The sequence below is a fragment of the Acipenser ruthenus genome, chromosome 31, assembly GCF_902713425.1.
Source record: "Acipenser ruthenus chromosome 31, fAciRut3.2 maternal haplotype, whole genome shotgun sequence".
Taxonomy (NCBI): domain Eukaryota; kingdom Metazoa; phylum Chordata; class Actinopteri; order Acipenseriformes; family Acipenseridae; genus Acipenser; species Acipenser ruthenus.
In genome coordinates this window covers 14,428-29,828 of record NC_081219.1, presented here as the reverse complement: position 1 = coordinate 29,828, position 15,401 = coordinate 14,428, and the positions used below count along the sequence as shown (strand labels likewise).

At 40.7% G+C, this 15,401-nt stretch overlaps 1 protein-coding gene across 1 annotated transcript in view; it reads left to right on the top strand.

Annotated features, from left to right (window-relative positions):
• LOC117396925 (hydroperoxide isomerase ALOXE3-like) overlaps positions 1–6,783 on the top strand; it is a 33,142-nt gene extending 26,359 nt beyond the window's left edge. The window contains exons 9-14 of the mRNA XM_059005683.1: positions 1,742–1,828; positions 3,090–3,259; positions 4,026–4,147; positions 4,452–4,552; positions 4,946–5,116; positions 6,002–6,783. Of these exons, the coding sequence (XP_058861666.1) occupies positions 1,742–1,828; positions 3,090–3,259; positions 4,026–4,147; positions 4,452–4,552; positions 4,946–5,116; positions 6,002–6,181 (831 nt within the window). The 3' untranslated portion in view covers positions 6,182–6,783. The remainder of the gene's footprint in view (positions 1–1,741; positions 1,829–3,089; positions 3,260–4,025; positions 4,148–4,451; positions 4,553–4,945; positions 5,117–6,001) is intronic.
• The last annotated feature ends 8,618 nt before the right edge of the window (positions 6,784–15,401 follow it).

The following is a 15,401-nucleotide window of genomic DNA, read 5'->3' as shown; positions in this document are numbered from 1 at the left end:
TCCAGTTTGGAAAAGTGCGCTTTATTTTTATCCAGGTCTGCTGACCAACAATAATAATCCCCCGGCAATACACAGTAATGCGTACTGCACAGGGTAGACAATAATGTGTACTGCACAGGGTAGACAATAATGTGTATTGCACAGGGTAGACAATAATGTGTATTGCACAGGGTAGACAATAATGTGTACTGCACAGGGTAGACAATAATGTGTACTGCACAGGGTAGACAATAATGTGTACTGCACAGGGTAGACAATAATGTGTATTGCACAGGGTAGACAATAATGTGTATTGCACAGGGTAGACAATAACGTGTACTGCACAGGGTAGACAATAATGTGTGCTGCATGGGGTAGACAATAATGCGTGCAATCCTTATTATTACCTTAATAACAATCCTTATTATTAATGTTGTCTATGTTCCTAATGCATAGAATCATTGCATTGGACGTACCAGAGAGTATTTGCCATTTAACATAAACTGAAACTGTCCACCGTCATGTAATCGTGAAGAAATACGAATGGGAACCAATTGGATTCATATTTATTGTTTTTATTTGCAATCAAATGCGCGTGAACGAGAAAAGGCCATTTGACCCATCTATTCTCATTTGCCTTGATGCTGACGTGATCCACGAGGAAAAACAAATCCTCTAACAGATTAATAGGAGGAATAAAACCTCCGGGAATCCATGGCTAGGCGGATCGCCCTTCCTCCGGGCAGGCTAGCTGAAGGTCTTTTAGTGCTCATAGAAAGGGTTATATATTAATGTTCATGGCAGCATCCAGTCTCTTCTCAAAGGATCCAAGAGCCTCTGTTTCAACAATTTCATCTCGTAACCACCCTTTCTTTGAAAAATGTCCTTCCCCCCTGGGTTCTGAATTAGCCTTTTTTCAGCTTCCACCTGTGGGCCCTGGTTCTGCTCTCTGTGACAAAAAAATGTGATATAAAAAATTATACTCAACAGTAACTTTGTTTATCTCCATAACAATCTTAAATACCTCTATTAAGTTGCCTCTAACTCTTCTTTCTGAGCTATAAAAATTAAGCTACTTCAGCCTATCTTCATATGACATGCCTTTAAATCCTGGAATGAATCTTGCTTCTGTCCTCCGTTCTTGTTCTAAAGCCTCAATCTCTGTATATGGGGTCCAGAACTGTACACAGTATTCTAGGTGTGGTCTCACCAGTGCATTCTCTCATTTTAATATAACCTCTCCAGCTTTGTATCTGCCTTACTCAGCCCACATTAGCTGTTTTAAACAGGGATAAAGCGCAGAGATATTCCTGAGAATCACAAAATGGTGCGCTATACACCATGAAGATTCTGATGATGATATTTTAGTATTTTAGCAGCCATTTATTTTGAAATTGAACATTCAGAAATGGTTAACAAATGTAATGGATGCTTAAGTTTTTTAAATTGAATAATTGTTTATTGCTTTTGTTTTAATGTTAGACAATGAGGTCTGTTTTAATGAATTAAACAGTCTAACTACTGCCATCCTAAAATTTCTCAACCTGTATTTTTAGTATTGTATGTGTATGTAGCTATGTTACTAAGTGGGTCAATACTGTAGATTAGTCCTGTGGGAAATGACCAGAGGGATTCATAGAGTTAAAGTGTGGCAGTATTAAAATAGACCCCGCTGACTTGCCACTTACTGTTTGTGTTTGTACGACAACATTGACTTGAGACAGATTAATACAAATGTATGAATATCTATTTTATTTCAAAGCTCCTGATTCCTCACATGCGATACACTCTGCAAATCAATATCATGGCAAGGAAAACACTGGTGAACAAAGGTGGACTTTTTGACAAGGTCAGTCTCTGTTATTGCATATCCATTGCATTTGGAGCCCATGTACATTAACACTTACCAACAATATATAGTTGTGTCAGAAGTGAAGTATGTTAGACACCAGTTCTGCCTGAACCAGTATTGTTAAATACCAGAATACCATATTACAAAACATAAATTCTGTAGGCATTACTAAAATAGTGGTGGAGGATGAGCCCTCACTGTATTACATGTATATCAGACTTTTTCTTTAGTGCGTCTCGGAATATTGTTCCATCTTTTCTCCTCCACTGTTCTTATAATAATGCCTACACTCTAGAAGTAAAGGCTCTTGTTAGAACCTTGCTTTGCCACTGTGGGGAGACCTTTTTAGGAGCTTCTAAGAACCTTTTTTTACATGGATTCTATATTCTCTATTTGCAGACTTTCTTTTTTGTCATATAAGCTATGAAACATGTATTGAAAATTGGAGTTTGCAAAACAATACAGTATTATAAACCGCAATTCACAAAATGACAATTAGAAGGGTTAGAAAATTAGCTCTTTGCAAAATGTTATTAAATGTTTCTTTGTCCTTGAAAACAATGTCTCCTTCTTGCTGCAGTCAAGTCTCCCACATCACCTTGCCTTTTATATAGCCTACTGTCTGACTGCGGCAAATTAACGCCTGCTTTTCAGAGTTCTTAAAAATAATCAAGCAAATACAAGACCCGCAATTACCGGCAGCTTTAATAAATTAGACAGAATATATAGAATCTACGCCACTGAGAATCATGTGTAAAATAACAGGCCCAAAAGGGAGTCGTAAATCAGCAAAAAATGATACATAAAGCGTAAGGGCGAAACTTGCATATTATAATGAGATTAATACATTTGTATGTGAAAGTACTTTGGAACAAACAATAGTAATTAAATTGCCGGAGCAGGGATGAAACTAAGTTACAGGAGTGAAAATAACTTTAATACATCGCGGGTAAGTCTATGAATTCACAAAAGCCTACAAAAAGTCAAGATAAGAAAGAAAAATCAATGATACATAGAGCCCCATATCTGTATAAGATGTGCAATTTTTGAAATCAGCCATTAGCCTAATAGATAATAAGAAACTTGTCTCTTCAGTTGTTATGTACACATGGGAAAACCACCACGATAAACACCTGAAATTACCAACACCAGTAAATGAACAGAACTTGCAGTACTGCAATTACTCCTGCAGCTTAAAATTGGTTGACTGGAGAAAAAATAAAGGTAATGCCCTTTTTGTGTTTTCATACTTAACTAGGCCTTAAGCATTGGAGGAATCGGGATGTACAAAGTGTTGCAGAAAGCTCAGGAGTCTATAACCTACAGCTCCCTCTGTCTGCCAGATGACATTAAAGCTCGTGGGGTAGAAGGCATACCCAATTATTACTACAGAGACGATGGCCTTAAACTGTGGGCTGTGATCAACAGGTGAGACTGCCAGGCAACGTTACACCAGAGATGTGTAAACAACAACCATTATCTTCACCCTCCCAATGTGTATAATAAGTACTTTTTATCTGTTTCTAATGCCATGATATGTGTTCTTAATCATTACAAATTAATGTTTCACTCAAAGATATTTGGCTTGTTTAATAAAGACACCAGTATGTCTCTGAGCAAACCCAAGCCTGTCTCTGCAATGAGGCCTGTATAAAAATGAACCCTAGAGGTAACTTGGGCTGTGCACCAAATAAATCCTTCAAAACTTTAACAAACTCACTGTTTCATGGGGAAGGCAATCACTAACCCTAACCCAAACCCTAAACCGACAGTTACTGTCTCTGAGTCTCTATCCACCCAGCTACCCTGTCACTGACGGTGGCAGAGTGGGGATTGAAGTGCCTCCAAGAGACTCAAAGCAGGGCTGCAGGTATTTTTTTGTGTGTGTGTGTGTTAAAAAAAAAATGGGAAAGAAAAGGCAGCAGCCACCGGAGGTGCTGCTGAAGGAACGGGAGAATAGGTGGTGGTCGAATGTTCCTACCCTACTGGGGTCGCCAGGTCTGCCTCGCCTGAGGTCGCCAGCTCTGCCTCGCCTGGGGAAACTAATATACAGTATATATATAGTGCCAATGCAGATATATTTTTTACTGTATCGTTTGCCATAGATATTTCCACAGTGCTTGTTGGCAGAGCAGTTTTCTTTCTTTTATAATATGCTTTGTGTGAAGTTTAGTTGTTGTGTTTTTCCTGTCAGTTTTGTGCAGAGTCTGCTTAAATATTACTACCCGAATGACAGTGATGTCTTGGAAGACACAGAGCTGCAGGGCTGGATAAACGATATCTTTTGTGAAGGCTTCCTTCAACGGGAAGAATCAGGTGAGTTATCAAGCTTAACAATGCTAGGTGTTGCAGTGCGTAATGCACTATTTTTTAAATCAGGCTTCAAAGACTGAAGAGACACTGAAAAGTAAAATGTGGTCACAGTGAACAAGATATTGTATGTATATATTTATGCATAGAGTGATTAGAACATTGATTTTGCAGGCATTTGTTTTTTTTAAATCAGAGAATCCAGGGTTTTTTGTGCTGAAAACTATAGTCCCTAGTCATGGCACTGTAAAGCATCTTTTGATCTGATGATGTTAGCATGTTTGATTGTGTGCTGCTATGTCTCTTACAGGTATTCCAAACTCATTCAGCACTGTTAATGAACTAAGCAAGTTTCTGACCATGGTCATATTCACCTGCTCAGTGCAGCACAGTGCAGTCAACAGTGGACAGGTGAGATCTGAGCTCAAACTCTGTGGGCCCGCCCCCACTTTCTTTTTTCATCACTCACTTCTGGCATGGTCCTGTATTCCTGTGCATTTGTAAATCTGAATCCTGCATACCCCTATTAATCACTTGATATACTATAAGGGCAGTTGGGAAAAGTTCCTGGTTAGGCCTGTTTGTGGCAGTGTGACATTTAGAGAGGAAGTCAAACTTTGCAACAATACATTTAACACTATGCATTATCTTTTCCACTGTACTCTTATCATGCTGAGATGGGTTCTCTGGCTCTTTTCACCAGTAGTACCTGCCACAATTCAGATATAGGAGTACATAGATGTTTATACAAGAGGATGTGTATAGAAATAGTGAAATAATCATACCACACCTTGTATCCCTCAGTTTGACTTTTATGGCTGGATGCCTAACGCCTCTCCCACCATGCAACGTCCTCCTCCCACCAAGAAGGGGGAAACCACCATGGAAGACATCCTCCAAAGCATTGCTAATGTCAGCAGTACTGTCGACAATCTGGCCGCCGTCTGGTTGCTCAGCACCACTTCCTCTGACTTTGTGAGTTTCACTTTTTGTAATATTAACAAACCTCCCTGCAGAGTAACATAGAATGTGATACATTTATAAGCTGATTACCATGGATTAGTATCTCCTCTGAAGACTTTATTGATATTATGCATTAGCAACACTGCAGTAATAATGATATTATCCATTTATCCACACATGTCACTTCATATTGACCATAGTGACCTGAGCAGAAGCCTCAAATAAATAACATTCAATTAAACTTTGGCTGCGGTCTCAAAAACGTTCTGTTTTGTAGCTGCTAAGGTTTTTTCTTTCAAAAGCATTTGCTTGAAAGCCACAGCGGTCCCTGCTATATGTTTATGAATTTTTCCATTTTCTTTTGCCACCTAGTGGCCGGTATAACGAAGTGCTGCTGAATTATTGTTTTTTCAGAACACTCACAATTGTTGCCACGTCTGAAATGACTGTATAGCAATTATATCTAAATGCATAATGTGGTTTGAATTCTGTTCGCCTTACATTAGTGAAAAGGGGGATCTACTTTACATTGTTCCACCAGGGCCCAGGAAGGGGATTTTTTTTAACCCTGGTACATAAAGTTTTGTTGTGTCAGCAAAATAAAGTTATAATGGTCAATGCTGAATCACAGGGATGCTTTTAACTTGTTTAAGCTTCTTTAAGATCGGAATTGACAAAATCTGAGGAAAATCAGCTTCTAGGAACCTGAATGATCTTCTTTGGTTCATACATTTTCTTATGTACATGTAACTGCCCACTGCTAGCAACCCAGCATAGTCACAGACACTCTTGGATCACTTTTATATATATGAAAGTGTGTGTTAGTAAACACAAGTAACAAGGTTAAGCAGTTGCAGCACCAGTAAGGTAATTCTAAAGACCTCCTCCCTTTCACAGATTAAACTGGGGGACTATCCAGAGAAGCGCTTCACAGAGGAGTACCCTCAAAAGATGATTGCACAATTCCAGGCGGATCTGAAGAAGATTGATGATGAAATAGTTCATCGTATTGAAGACCAAGAAATTGGATACACCTACATGCGTCCATCGCTCACGGAGAACAGTGTGGCTATCTGAATGTTAACCCACAGCAGCACCTAACAGTGCTTTACTGCTTTTTATACTGTGCCTCCACCCTCTATTTACCACCTTGGCCCTTACCTGTTTTGAGGTTTTGTCTTAAATTTGAACATAAGGAGAAACCAAATAAATGCCTTAAATCCAGACTTCCTAATGGTTCTATTTAGAAGCTTCTGTTTTTATACTGAACCCTTAATACTGATACATCCATTGTCCAATATTAAAGAACTAAATTATTCAAAAGACAACCTTTGAGACATATAAGCTGGGGTTCATTAAGTTTTGTTTCCCCATATTAGCATTCTCTGAGGCTGATTAATAAAGGAGTAAGGTGCTATAAGAAGGTGTTCAAAGCACTTTATTTAGTTGATTCTTTAGTGGCTTGTATCTCATGCTTATTCATAATTAATTAAGGTGGAAATTCACCTATTGTATGTTGTAAACTCAATATTAAAAAAATACTCTTTAATAATACACTTTTTAATAATAAAGTTTTCTCAAAACAAATACATTCCGATGTACTATAATATGCACATGCATGTTTTTAGTTGCACATGGAGTTACACATTTGCTTCTTGATTTTGAATAATAAAGTGATCTCAAAGCATCATTGTTGTTTAATGAATACCTCTTCGATATTTGATTAGGAAAGTGATTGCTGATTGCACCTCTACCGAAAGGTGCAAGATTTGTGATAAAGTTTCAGAAATAAAGGTAAAAAACTGAGCCTCCCGAGACAGACACAATAGGTTTGTACTAATAAAATCGTGCTCAGACACAATAGGTTTGTACTAATAACTCCCCTTTTAATTTTGCACACAAAAGGTATTGTCCGTTTTGTTGAAAAGTATAAGCTTCTAAGAAGAGAGTTTTACTGGCAAAGCTATTTTCTAAGTGTGTATTTTTCTCTCCACGAGTTGTGGGCACTGTATATTAAAAACTGTGTGTATTCCAGTAATAATAATAATACTACAACATTACATGCTCATCTGATCTCACAAAAAGTATCGTGAAAAAAAACACCTCCTTGAAAAGGTTCTTTTTTAATGCTAAAGATTATTTTGGTTTAACTAAAACAAGGAACACTGAATTTGAAGACACAAGAAAACAAATAAGCTTTTTTTAACATCACAAGCAATTTAAAAAAGAATCTTACCTTTGTTAAAATAAAAAGCCTTATCTTCTAAGAGGACAACTCAGCATTGCTTTGCAATGGAATGTATAATAAAACAGTAGAGGTCACACTTTATTTTAAGGGCTGTTTTTTAGTTTATTAACTGTTAACAAACATTGTTAATTTTTAGCAACGTTAATGTTTCCTGCTCCATCCAGTCTCTGGCCCAGCTACAGCACCGTCCAAAGCACAGCTCCATTACTCAACTTGTCCGCGTCTTTATCACAAAGACTGGCTCCAACGACACTGCTGTACTGCAACTCACAAACTATGGTTACCTTGGCAATGCCTCATCGAGTGACTAAGTTGCCATGGCGACCAGGCAGCTTTAACAGGCACTGCGAGCCTGTGCCTCAGTACTGCAATCTTCTGGCTCCTGCTGCTGCGCTTTTGCAACATGAGTGTGAGTTCAACTTGCTGAATTGTGACATCTAAATACTGCAGGCTCCTCTTGTAGACCTATGTTAACTTATTTATATACATTACTAACTGTTCTAAAGCAAATGTTTCATACATAGACAAGGATTTAAATAGCAATAACCAAATATATGCTACCCTGCTTCACTGAAGCCAATAGTTTCAATTACAATCACAACCTCTAGATGGCAGCATAACAACACAAGCTCTATATAATTTAAGCTGGTTTGCTGTCACTGCGAATCTCACTCCAAACTTTCTATCAATTCCTGCAGTTTGTCACTCCGAGGGATTATCAGTCCCCTCCTGCCTCAACCTTTTTGCTACTATATTAACTTTTATTCTTCAAATCCAATTAATATCCCCCCCATATTAACTTTTATTCTTCAATTCCACCGCATTCAGCAGATCTTTGCTCTCTATAGCAAGCCACTGCACACTACTGACAGCATTCCATCATTTACTCCCTCAGATCACGCCTCTACTGTTAATCACTCCTCACTACAGCAAGTCTCGGCTCCCTCTTCAGATCTGCTCACTATTGCAGCATGCAAAAGTTGTTTTAGTTTACTGTTTAAGTCTGTAACTGCTCTCCTCCAGAGCTTCCAACGCTTCAGCTTCCTCCAACACTCGGATCTCTAAAAAAAAAAAAAAATGATATATATATATATATATATATATATATATATATATATATATATATATATATATATATACAGCTCTGGAAAAAATTAAGAGACCACTGCAAAATTATCAGTTTCGCTGGTTTTACTATTTATAGGTATGTGTTTGGGTAAAATGAACATTTTTGTTTTATTCTATAAACTACTGACAACATTTCTCCCAAATTCCAAATAAAAATATTGTCATTTAGAGCATTTATGTGCAGAAAATGACAACTGGTCAAAATAACAAAAAAAGAATAATGCAAAGAAAATAAGTTCATATTCATTTTTAAACAACACAATACTAATGTTTTAACTTAGGAAGAGTTCAGAAATCAATATTTGGTGGAATAACCCTGATTTTCAAGCACACCTTTCATGCGTCTTGGCATGCTCTCCACCAGTCTTTCATATTGATGTTGGGTGACTTTATGCCACTCCTGGCGCAAAAATTCAAGCAGCCCGGCTTTGTTTGATGGCTTGTTACCATCCATCTTCCTCTTGATCACATTCCAGAGGTTTTCAATGGGGTTCAGGTCTGGAGATTGGGCTGGCCATGACAGGGTCTTGATCTGGTGGTCCTCCATCCACACCTTGATTGACCTGGCTGTGTGGCATGGAGCATTGTCCTGCTGGAAAAACCAATCCTCAGAGTTGGGGAACATTGTCAGAGCAGAAGGAAGAAAGTTTTCTTCCAGGACAACCTTGTACTTGGCTTGATTCATGCGTCCTTCACAAAGACAAATCTGCCCAATTCCAGCCTTGCTGAAGCACCCCCAGATGAGTCCAATTTTCAGCTTTGCCCAACACCTGGTCGTCGAATGGTTAGACGGAGACCTGGAGAGGCCTACAAGCCACAGTGTCTCGCACCCACTGTGAAATGTGGTGGATTATCGGTGATGATCTGGGGGTGCTTCAGCAAGGCTGGAATCGGGCAGCTTTGGCATGAATCAAGCCAAGTACAAGGTTGTCCTGGAAGAAAACTTGCTTCCCTCTGCTCTGTCAATGTTCCCCAACTCTGAGGATTGGTTTTTCCAGCAGGACAATGCTCCATGCCACACAGCCAGGTCAATCAAGGTGTGGATGGAGGATCACCAGGTCAAGACCCTGTCATGGCCAGCCCAATCTCCAGACCTGAACCCCATTGAAAACCTCTGGAATGTGATCAAGAGGAAGATGGATGGTCACAAGCCATCAAACAAAGCCGGGCTGCTTGAATTTTTGCACCAGGAGTGGCATAAAGTCACCCAACATCAATATGAAAGACTGGTGGAGAGCATGCCAAGACACATGAAAGCTGTGCTTGAAAATCAGGGTTATTCCACCAAATATTGATTTCTGAACTCTTTCTAAGTTAAAATATTAGTATTGTGTTGTTTAAAAATGAATATGAACTTATTTTCTTTGCATTATTCGAGGTCTGACAACACTGCATCTTTTTTGTTATTTTGACCAGTTGTCATTTTCTGCAAATAAATGCTCTAAATGACAATATTTTTATTTGGAATTTGGGAGAAATGTTGTCAGTAGTTTATAGAATAAAACAAAAATGTTCATTTTACCCAAACACATACCTATAAATAGTAAAACCAGCGAAACTGATAATTTTGCAGTGGTCTCTTAATTTTTTCCAGAGCTGTATATATATATGTAGACATATAACATACAACAAACTGACTCTCACTCCCGATGGGTCAGGCAGCATCCTCTGGCTGCTGGCCGTTTAGTGGAGCAAGAGACAGGAAAGGGATGAACAGGACAAAAGGACATATCCTTCGCAACTCAGTGCAGCATCCTCAGGCAGCTAAGCTGGCAGCTGGGTGGCGTGGAGAGCTTAGGAAAATGTGTCTCGGTCCGTTTAGAAGAGACGAAAACAGAGAACCCCCCTCCCCCCTCGGTCGGGGCCCGCTTGGCAGGTGGAGGCACGGCATACTGCATGAGGGGGCTGAAATGGTCCTGGACCTGAAATAGAAGAGAGGAGATGGGACAGCAAGGTTGAGGCCTGGAAGGCTTAGCGCATAAGCAGCAGAAGAATAGGATGTGGCCGGGGGTCCCCTCAGGCCGGCAAGGAACAGCCGGGCGGCAGTGGTTGAGACGAGAGGCCAACCTGGACAGCCGGGGGAGTGAGACTCACTTCCCCCCAAAAGAGGACCCCCGGCTCCCCACAAGAACCACACCGTGGGATAGAAAAGAGATCGCAGAGCCGCACACATAGACAAAAGCTAGAAGAAAAGTGAAAAGACAAGAGATGTTAGTAGACAACCTATGCCTATAAGCTGTCCGCACTGTGGAGAGGAACCCCCCCCTGCAGGGAGGAAACCTCTGGTGGGCCTGGCGGAGAGGGCGCCCCCCACTCCGGGCAAGCTAACGAGTGCTTGGTGAGCTGTGGCGATGTCTGCAGAGGATGATCTAATATAAAGTTCAACATCTGAAGAGATCCAGTGCCCCATAGACTTAATCAAGTGTTGATTGATTCCTGCCCTGGCTGCTAAGGCAGCTGCTCCGATACAGAATGAATGGGGGGAGAAATAGTTTGATGAAAGCCTGATCCGTGTCAAGAGGGTGCATAAACGGGATGAGAAACAGTATCTCGTAAGTATAGAGCTGGAGCTGTCGATGAAGAGGGGATCCGATGGAAGATACTGAATCCTTGGCTTAATTGGAACGTTTTTGAAGATCTGATGTGGAGGATAAAGTGGTTTCCGGGAATTTGAGAGAGATCTGAGCACTTGAGGCCTAGAGCTGAGAAGCTGGAAGTTGATGGAGTTGAGAATTCTGCACAGCGGAGAAATCCAAATGCGGCAGTCAGGCACAGGGTTTCCATGATGATGTAATTGAATAGGTTGAAGCATCCTTGCCGGAGAGCAGTGATGAGACAAAGGAGAAGGTCTGTAGAGATTGGTTAACTTGATGAGTGAGTGAGGTGGCTCCGGAGGGTGGAAAGTTGCTTGAAGTGCTGTGATGCTTTTGTTGGTTTGCGATTAAGTGAAGGCAGTTTACTGGACACTGAATAGTTGGTCAAGTTTTTGTTTTTTCTGTAGGCTGAGATAATCTTGTGTCCTGTAAGAAGGTTGGTGTCTTGTAATTTGTTGGTTAGGTTTTGTTTTATCTGTGAATTAGCTGCCACACTACAATGTGAGTAGGTAGTTATAAGTGGAATAATCTTTTTGTTGTCTCTAGGCTTTTGTTCTAAGAAGGTTTTCCTTATTCCTCTGAGGAAGGAACAGGAGTACCCCCTTTGCCTGAGTGCTGTGAATAAGACTTTGATAACTGCCTGGAAGTCAGTATGTTGTGTGCAAATTCTGTGGAATCTGAATAGTTGTGATTTTATTAGAGGGTTAGGGTTAGGGTTAGGGTTTAGGGTTAGGGTTGGGGTTGGGGTTAGGGTTAGGGTTGTGGTTGGGGTTGGGGTTGGGATTAGGGATTAAGGGTTAGGGTTAGGGTTAGGGTTTTTAGGGTTAGGGTTAGGGTTAGGGTTAGGGTGAGGTAGGAACTTTGTTTCCCTGAGAACTCCACACTTGGTTGGTTTTTCAGGGAAAGAAAGATGCACTGGCCATCTGGCTCTTTTTGGATTTCTTTCTTTGTTTTTTTGTTTTGGAGCTCCTTTTCTAGTGTAGGTCTATCGTGGAGTTTCTAATGTTCAGGCCTAGCGGGAAAGTTGTTTGTAGTTTGTTGATCCAGTCTTTTTCTCTGCATTTCCTTTCTCCGATTGTCCAGTTCTGGTTCCTCTCCAGCCCTGTAATTTTCAGAGATTCCAAGTTGTGTTGTAGAAAGTGTGCTACTAGAGGTGTTTGTGATTCTTTTTTGTTTATGATATTATAGATGTGTTGTGTTAGTCTTACTTGGATAGTGTTGCCTATTTCTCCAATGTAAATGATTTTGCATGTATCGCATTGTATTGCGTAGATGCAGTTCCTGCTGTTTTGTGTAAAGGTTTGTGGAATGTTGTATGTGATGCCTGTGGATTGGCTCCGGAGGGTGGAAAGTTGCTTGAAGTGTCGTGATGCTTTTGTTGGTTTGCGATTAAGTGAAGGCAGTTTACTGGACACTAAATAGTTGGTCAAGTTTTTGTTTTTTCTGTAGGCTGAGATGATCTTGTGTCCTGTAAGAAGGTTGGTGTCTTGTAATTTGTTGGTTAGGTTTTGTTTTATCTGTGAATTAGCTGCCATACTAAAATGTGAGTAGGTAGTTATAAGTGGAATAATCTTTTTTGTTGTCTCTAGGCTTTTGTTCTAAGAAGGTTTTCCTTATTCCTCTGAGGAAGGAACGGGAGTACCCCCTTTGTCTGAGTGCTGTGAATAAGACTTTGGTAGCTGCCTGGAAGTCAGTATGTTGTGTGCAAATTCTGTGGAATCTGAGTAGTAGCTGGTTTTGTGTAGTAGAGTGTGTGTGTCAGTTTCTTTAAAATATACTTTGGTGTCTAGTTGGTGTGTTTGTGAAAAATGTGGTCCTTTGTAAGTGGTGGTGTCTAAAAAGTTTACTTTGCTGTTATGTGTGGTGTATTTTACCGTGATGGACTGGTGGTGTGTGTTAAGTAACAAGATGAAATTTGTAAATTCCTCCATGCTATGTGTCCAAGTGCCCCAAATGTCATCTGGGTACCTGAAATAGTGAGTTGGTCTGTGTGGGCATCTGGGGAGGATTGTTTCTTCCCAATCGGCCATGTAGATGTTAGCATATGATGGCGCAAAGTGTTTCCCCATCGCTGTTCCTTTGGTTTGGAGGTAGAATTGGTTGTCGAATTCAAAGTCGTTTTTCGTTAAGCTGATTTCCAGGAGTTTGATCAGTTCCTCGTCTGGTCTGGTTGGATCCGGATTTAGATTTAGACATTTCCTGATAGCTGCAACGCCTGCGTTGGTCTCTATGTTTGTGTACAAGCTGTCTATATCTATTGTGAAGAGAAAAGCTGTTTCTGGTAGTTTGAGTGTTTTAATTTTGTCGATGAAGTCATATGTGTCTTTAAGGTAGCTAGTGTGTTTGGTGGATAGGGGGTTTAAAAAGTTGTCTATGTATTCTGCAATTCTATATGATTCACTGTTGCAATCCGATACTATCGGTCTGCCTGGTGGTATGGTGTGTGGAATAGTCCATGTGTCTGGTGATTTGTGTATTTTTGGTAGCATGTAAAAAATGCGTGCTCTGGGTGTGTCTGCCCCCTTGAGATAGTGTACCTGTTTTCTAGTAATTATTTTTTGGTCTGTTAGTGTTTGTATTATTCTGTTAATTTCCTGAGCAGAATCAAGATAAATTGGTGTGTCTAATTTCCTGTAGTGTTCTTGATTATTTAGTTGTCTGTTGGCTTCAAAGATGTAGTCTTCTCTAAACATTATTACTATTGAACTTCCCTTGTCTGCTGGTTTGAAAATGATGTCGGTGTGTTTTTGTAATTCCTTAAGTGCAATCCTTTCTGGTGTGTTAGGTTGTATTCTGTTTTGTAGTTACCTGGGTTAAGGCTGTGTATTGTTTTTAGATCTTCAAGAATAATCTCTGTGATTTCCTGTGGAACTTGGTTGTTATTTGGTTCCCAGTTGGATTTGGGTAGGAAGGGTATGTGATTTGAGTCTTCTTCCTCTTCAAAGAAGGTTGCGATTTTTAGCCTCCTATGGTAATCTTGTGTTTCTGCTCGCAGTGTCTGCTTCTGTTTTGCTTTAGTTTGCGGTGTGGGTATGAAGGAGAGGCCTTTGCTCAAAAGGCTGTTTTGACTCTCTGTTGGTGTGAAGTATTTACATAGATTGACTATGTTGGATGCCCCCTCCCTGGAGATGTTTGGGCTTGTGGGGTCTCCTAGTTTAAATGCTGGCACCAGTGCTGGAGCATATCTTTGGCTGTGTTGGTTGTCCAGTGGATGTTGTCTCCGCCTACTTGAAATTTCTCAGTTGGTAATAGCGGTATGTGTGGTAGGTTGGCTGAGATGAATCCGTTTAGTTCTTCCAAGTTCCGTTGGGCCTGCATGTCTAGTGCTCGTGAGAAGTTCACCAGTGGCACATTGATTTCTGCAGTTGGGAAGGTTGTCTTTGCTGACCTGTACATCCTTTGTAGGTTTTTGATCGCTGTCCCTTTGACTTTCTGGTCCTTGTTGTTGATTCCGAATGATAGGATCACTTTGGTCACTCCTCTATCTGTTTTGGCTTTGTCCAGAAGGTTGGCTGCATGTAGGAATTTTGCTCCGGGGTAGCTTTCAATCTGTATTTGGCTCTGGGTGTGGTCCGGGATTCTGTGGAGATTGGAGTCCCCAATGATGAGAATGTTCTTGTTAGTTTGCAGGCTCCAGTCTATGTTCTTTTTATCCGTGTTGATGTGTCTGTGAACCTGGTAGGTCCTCCTGGGCAGTGTTGCAGGACTGTTGCTGAGTCGTCGGTTCACTGGTAGTGTCTGGGTTGGGGTGTGGTGTAGGTTAGGGTTAGTGGTGGGGGTGCAGCGGGGGTAGGGGTTGCGGATAGACGTGCGGTTAGGGTTGCGGTTAGATTTGGGTTTAGGGTTAGGGTTAGGGTTAGGGTTAGGGTTAGGGTTTAAGGTTGAGGGTTAGGGTTAGGGTTAGGGTTAGGGTTAGGGTGAAGGTTTAGGGTTAGGGTTAGGGTTAGGGTTAGGGTTAGGGTTAGGGTTTAGGGTTTAGGGTTAGGGTTAGGGTTAGGGTTAGGGTAAAGGTTTGGGTTTGGGTTTGGGTTTGGGTTTGGGTTTGGGTTAGGGTTAGGATTAGGGTTAGGGTGAGGGTTAGGGTTAGGGTTAGGGTTTGGGTTTGGGTTTGGGTTTGGATTTGGGTTTGGGTTTGGGTTTGGGTTTGGGTTTAGGGTTAGGGTCACACTCGTTTCCGTGCTAAAGGTCTTGTTTTGTAGCTTGCAGTAATACCTTTCCAGGAATACCTTGATTCAATTGATACCACCTGTGGTTATTTAAATATTAATTAAAAAAAAAAAAATCTCCCATCGAAACGAACGGGCCGTTTTTTCGCCAAATGTAAACA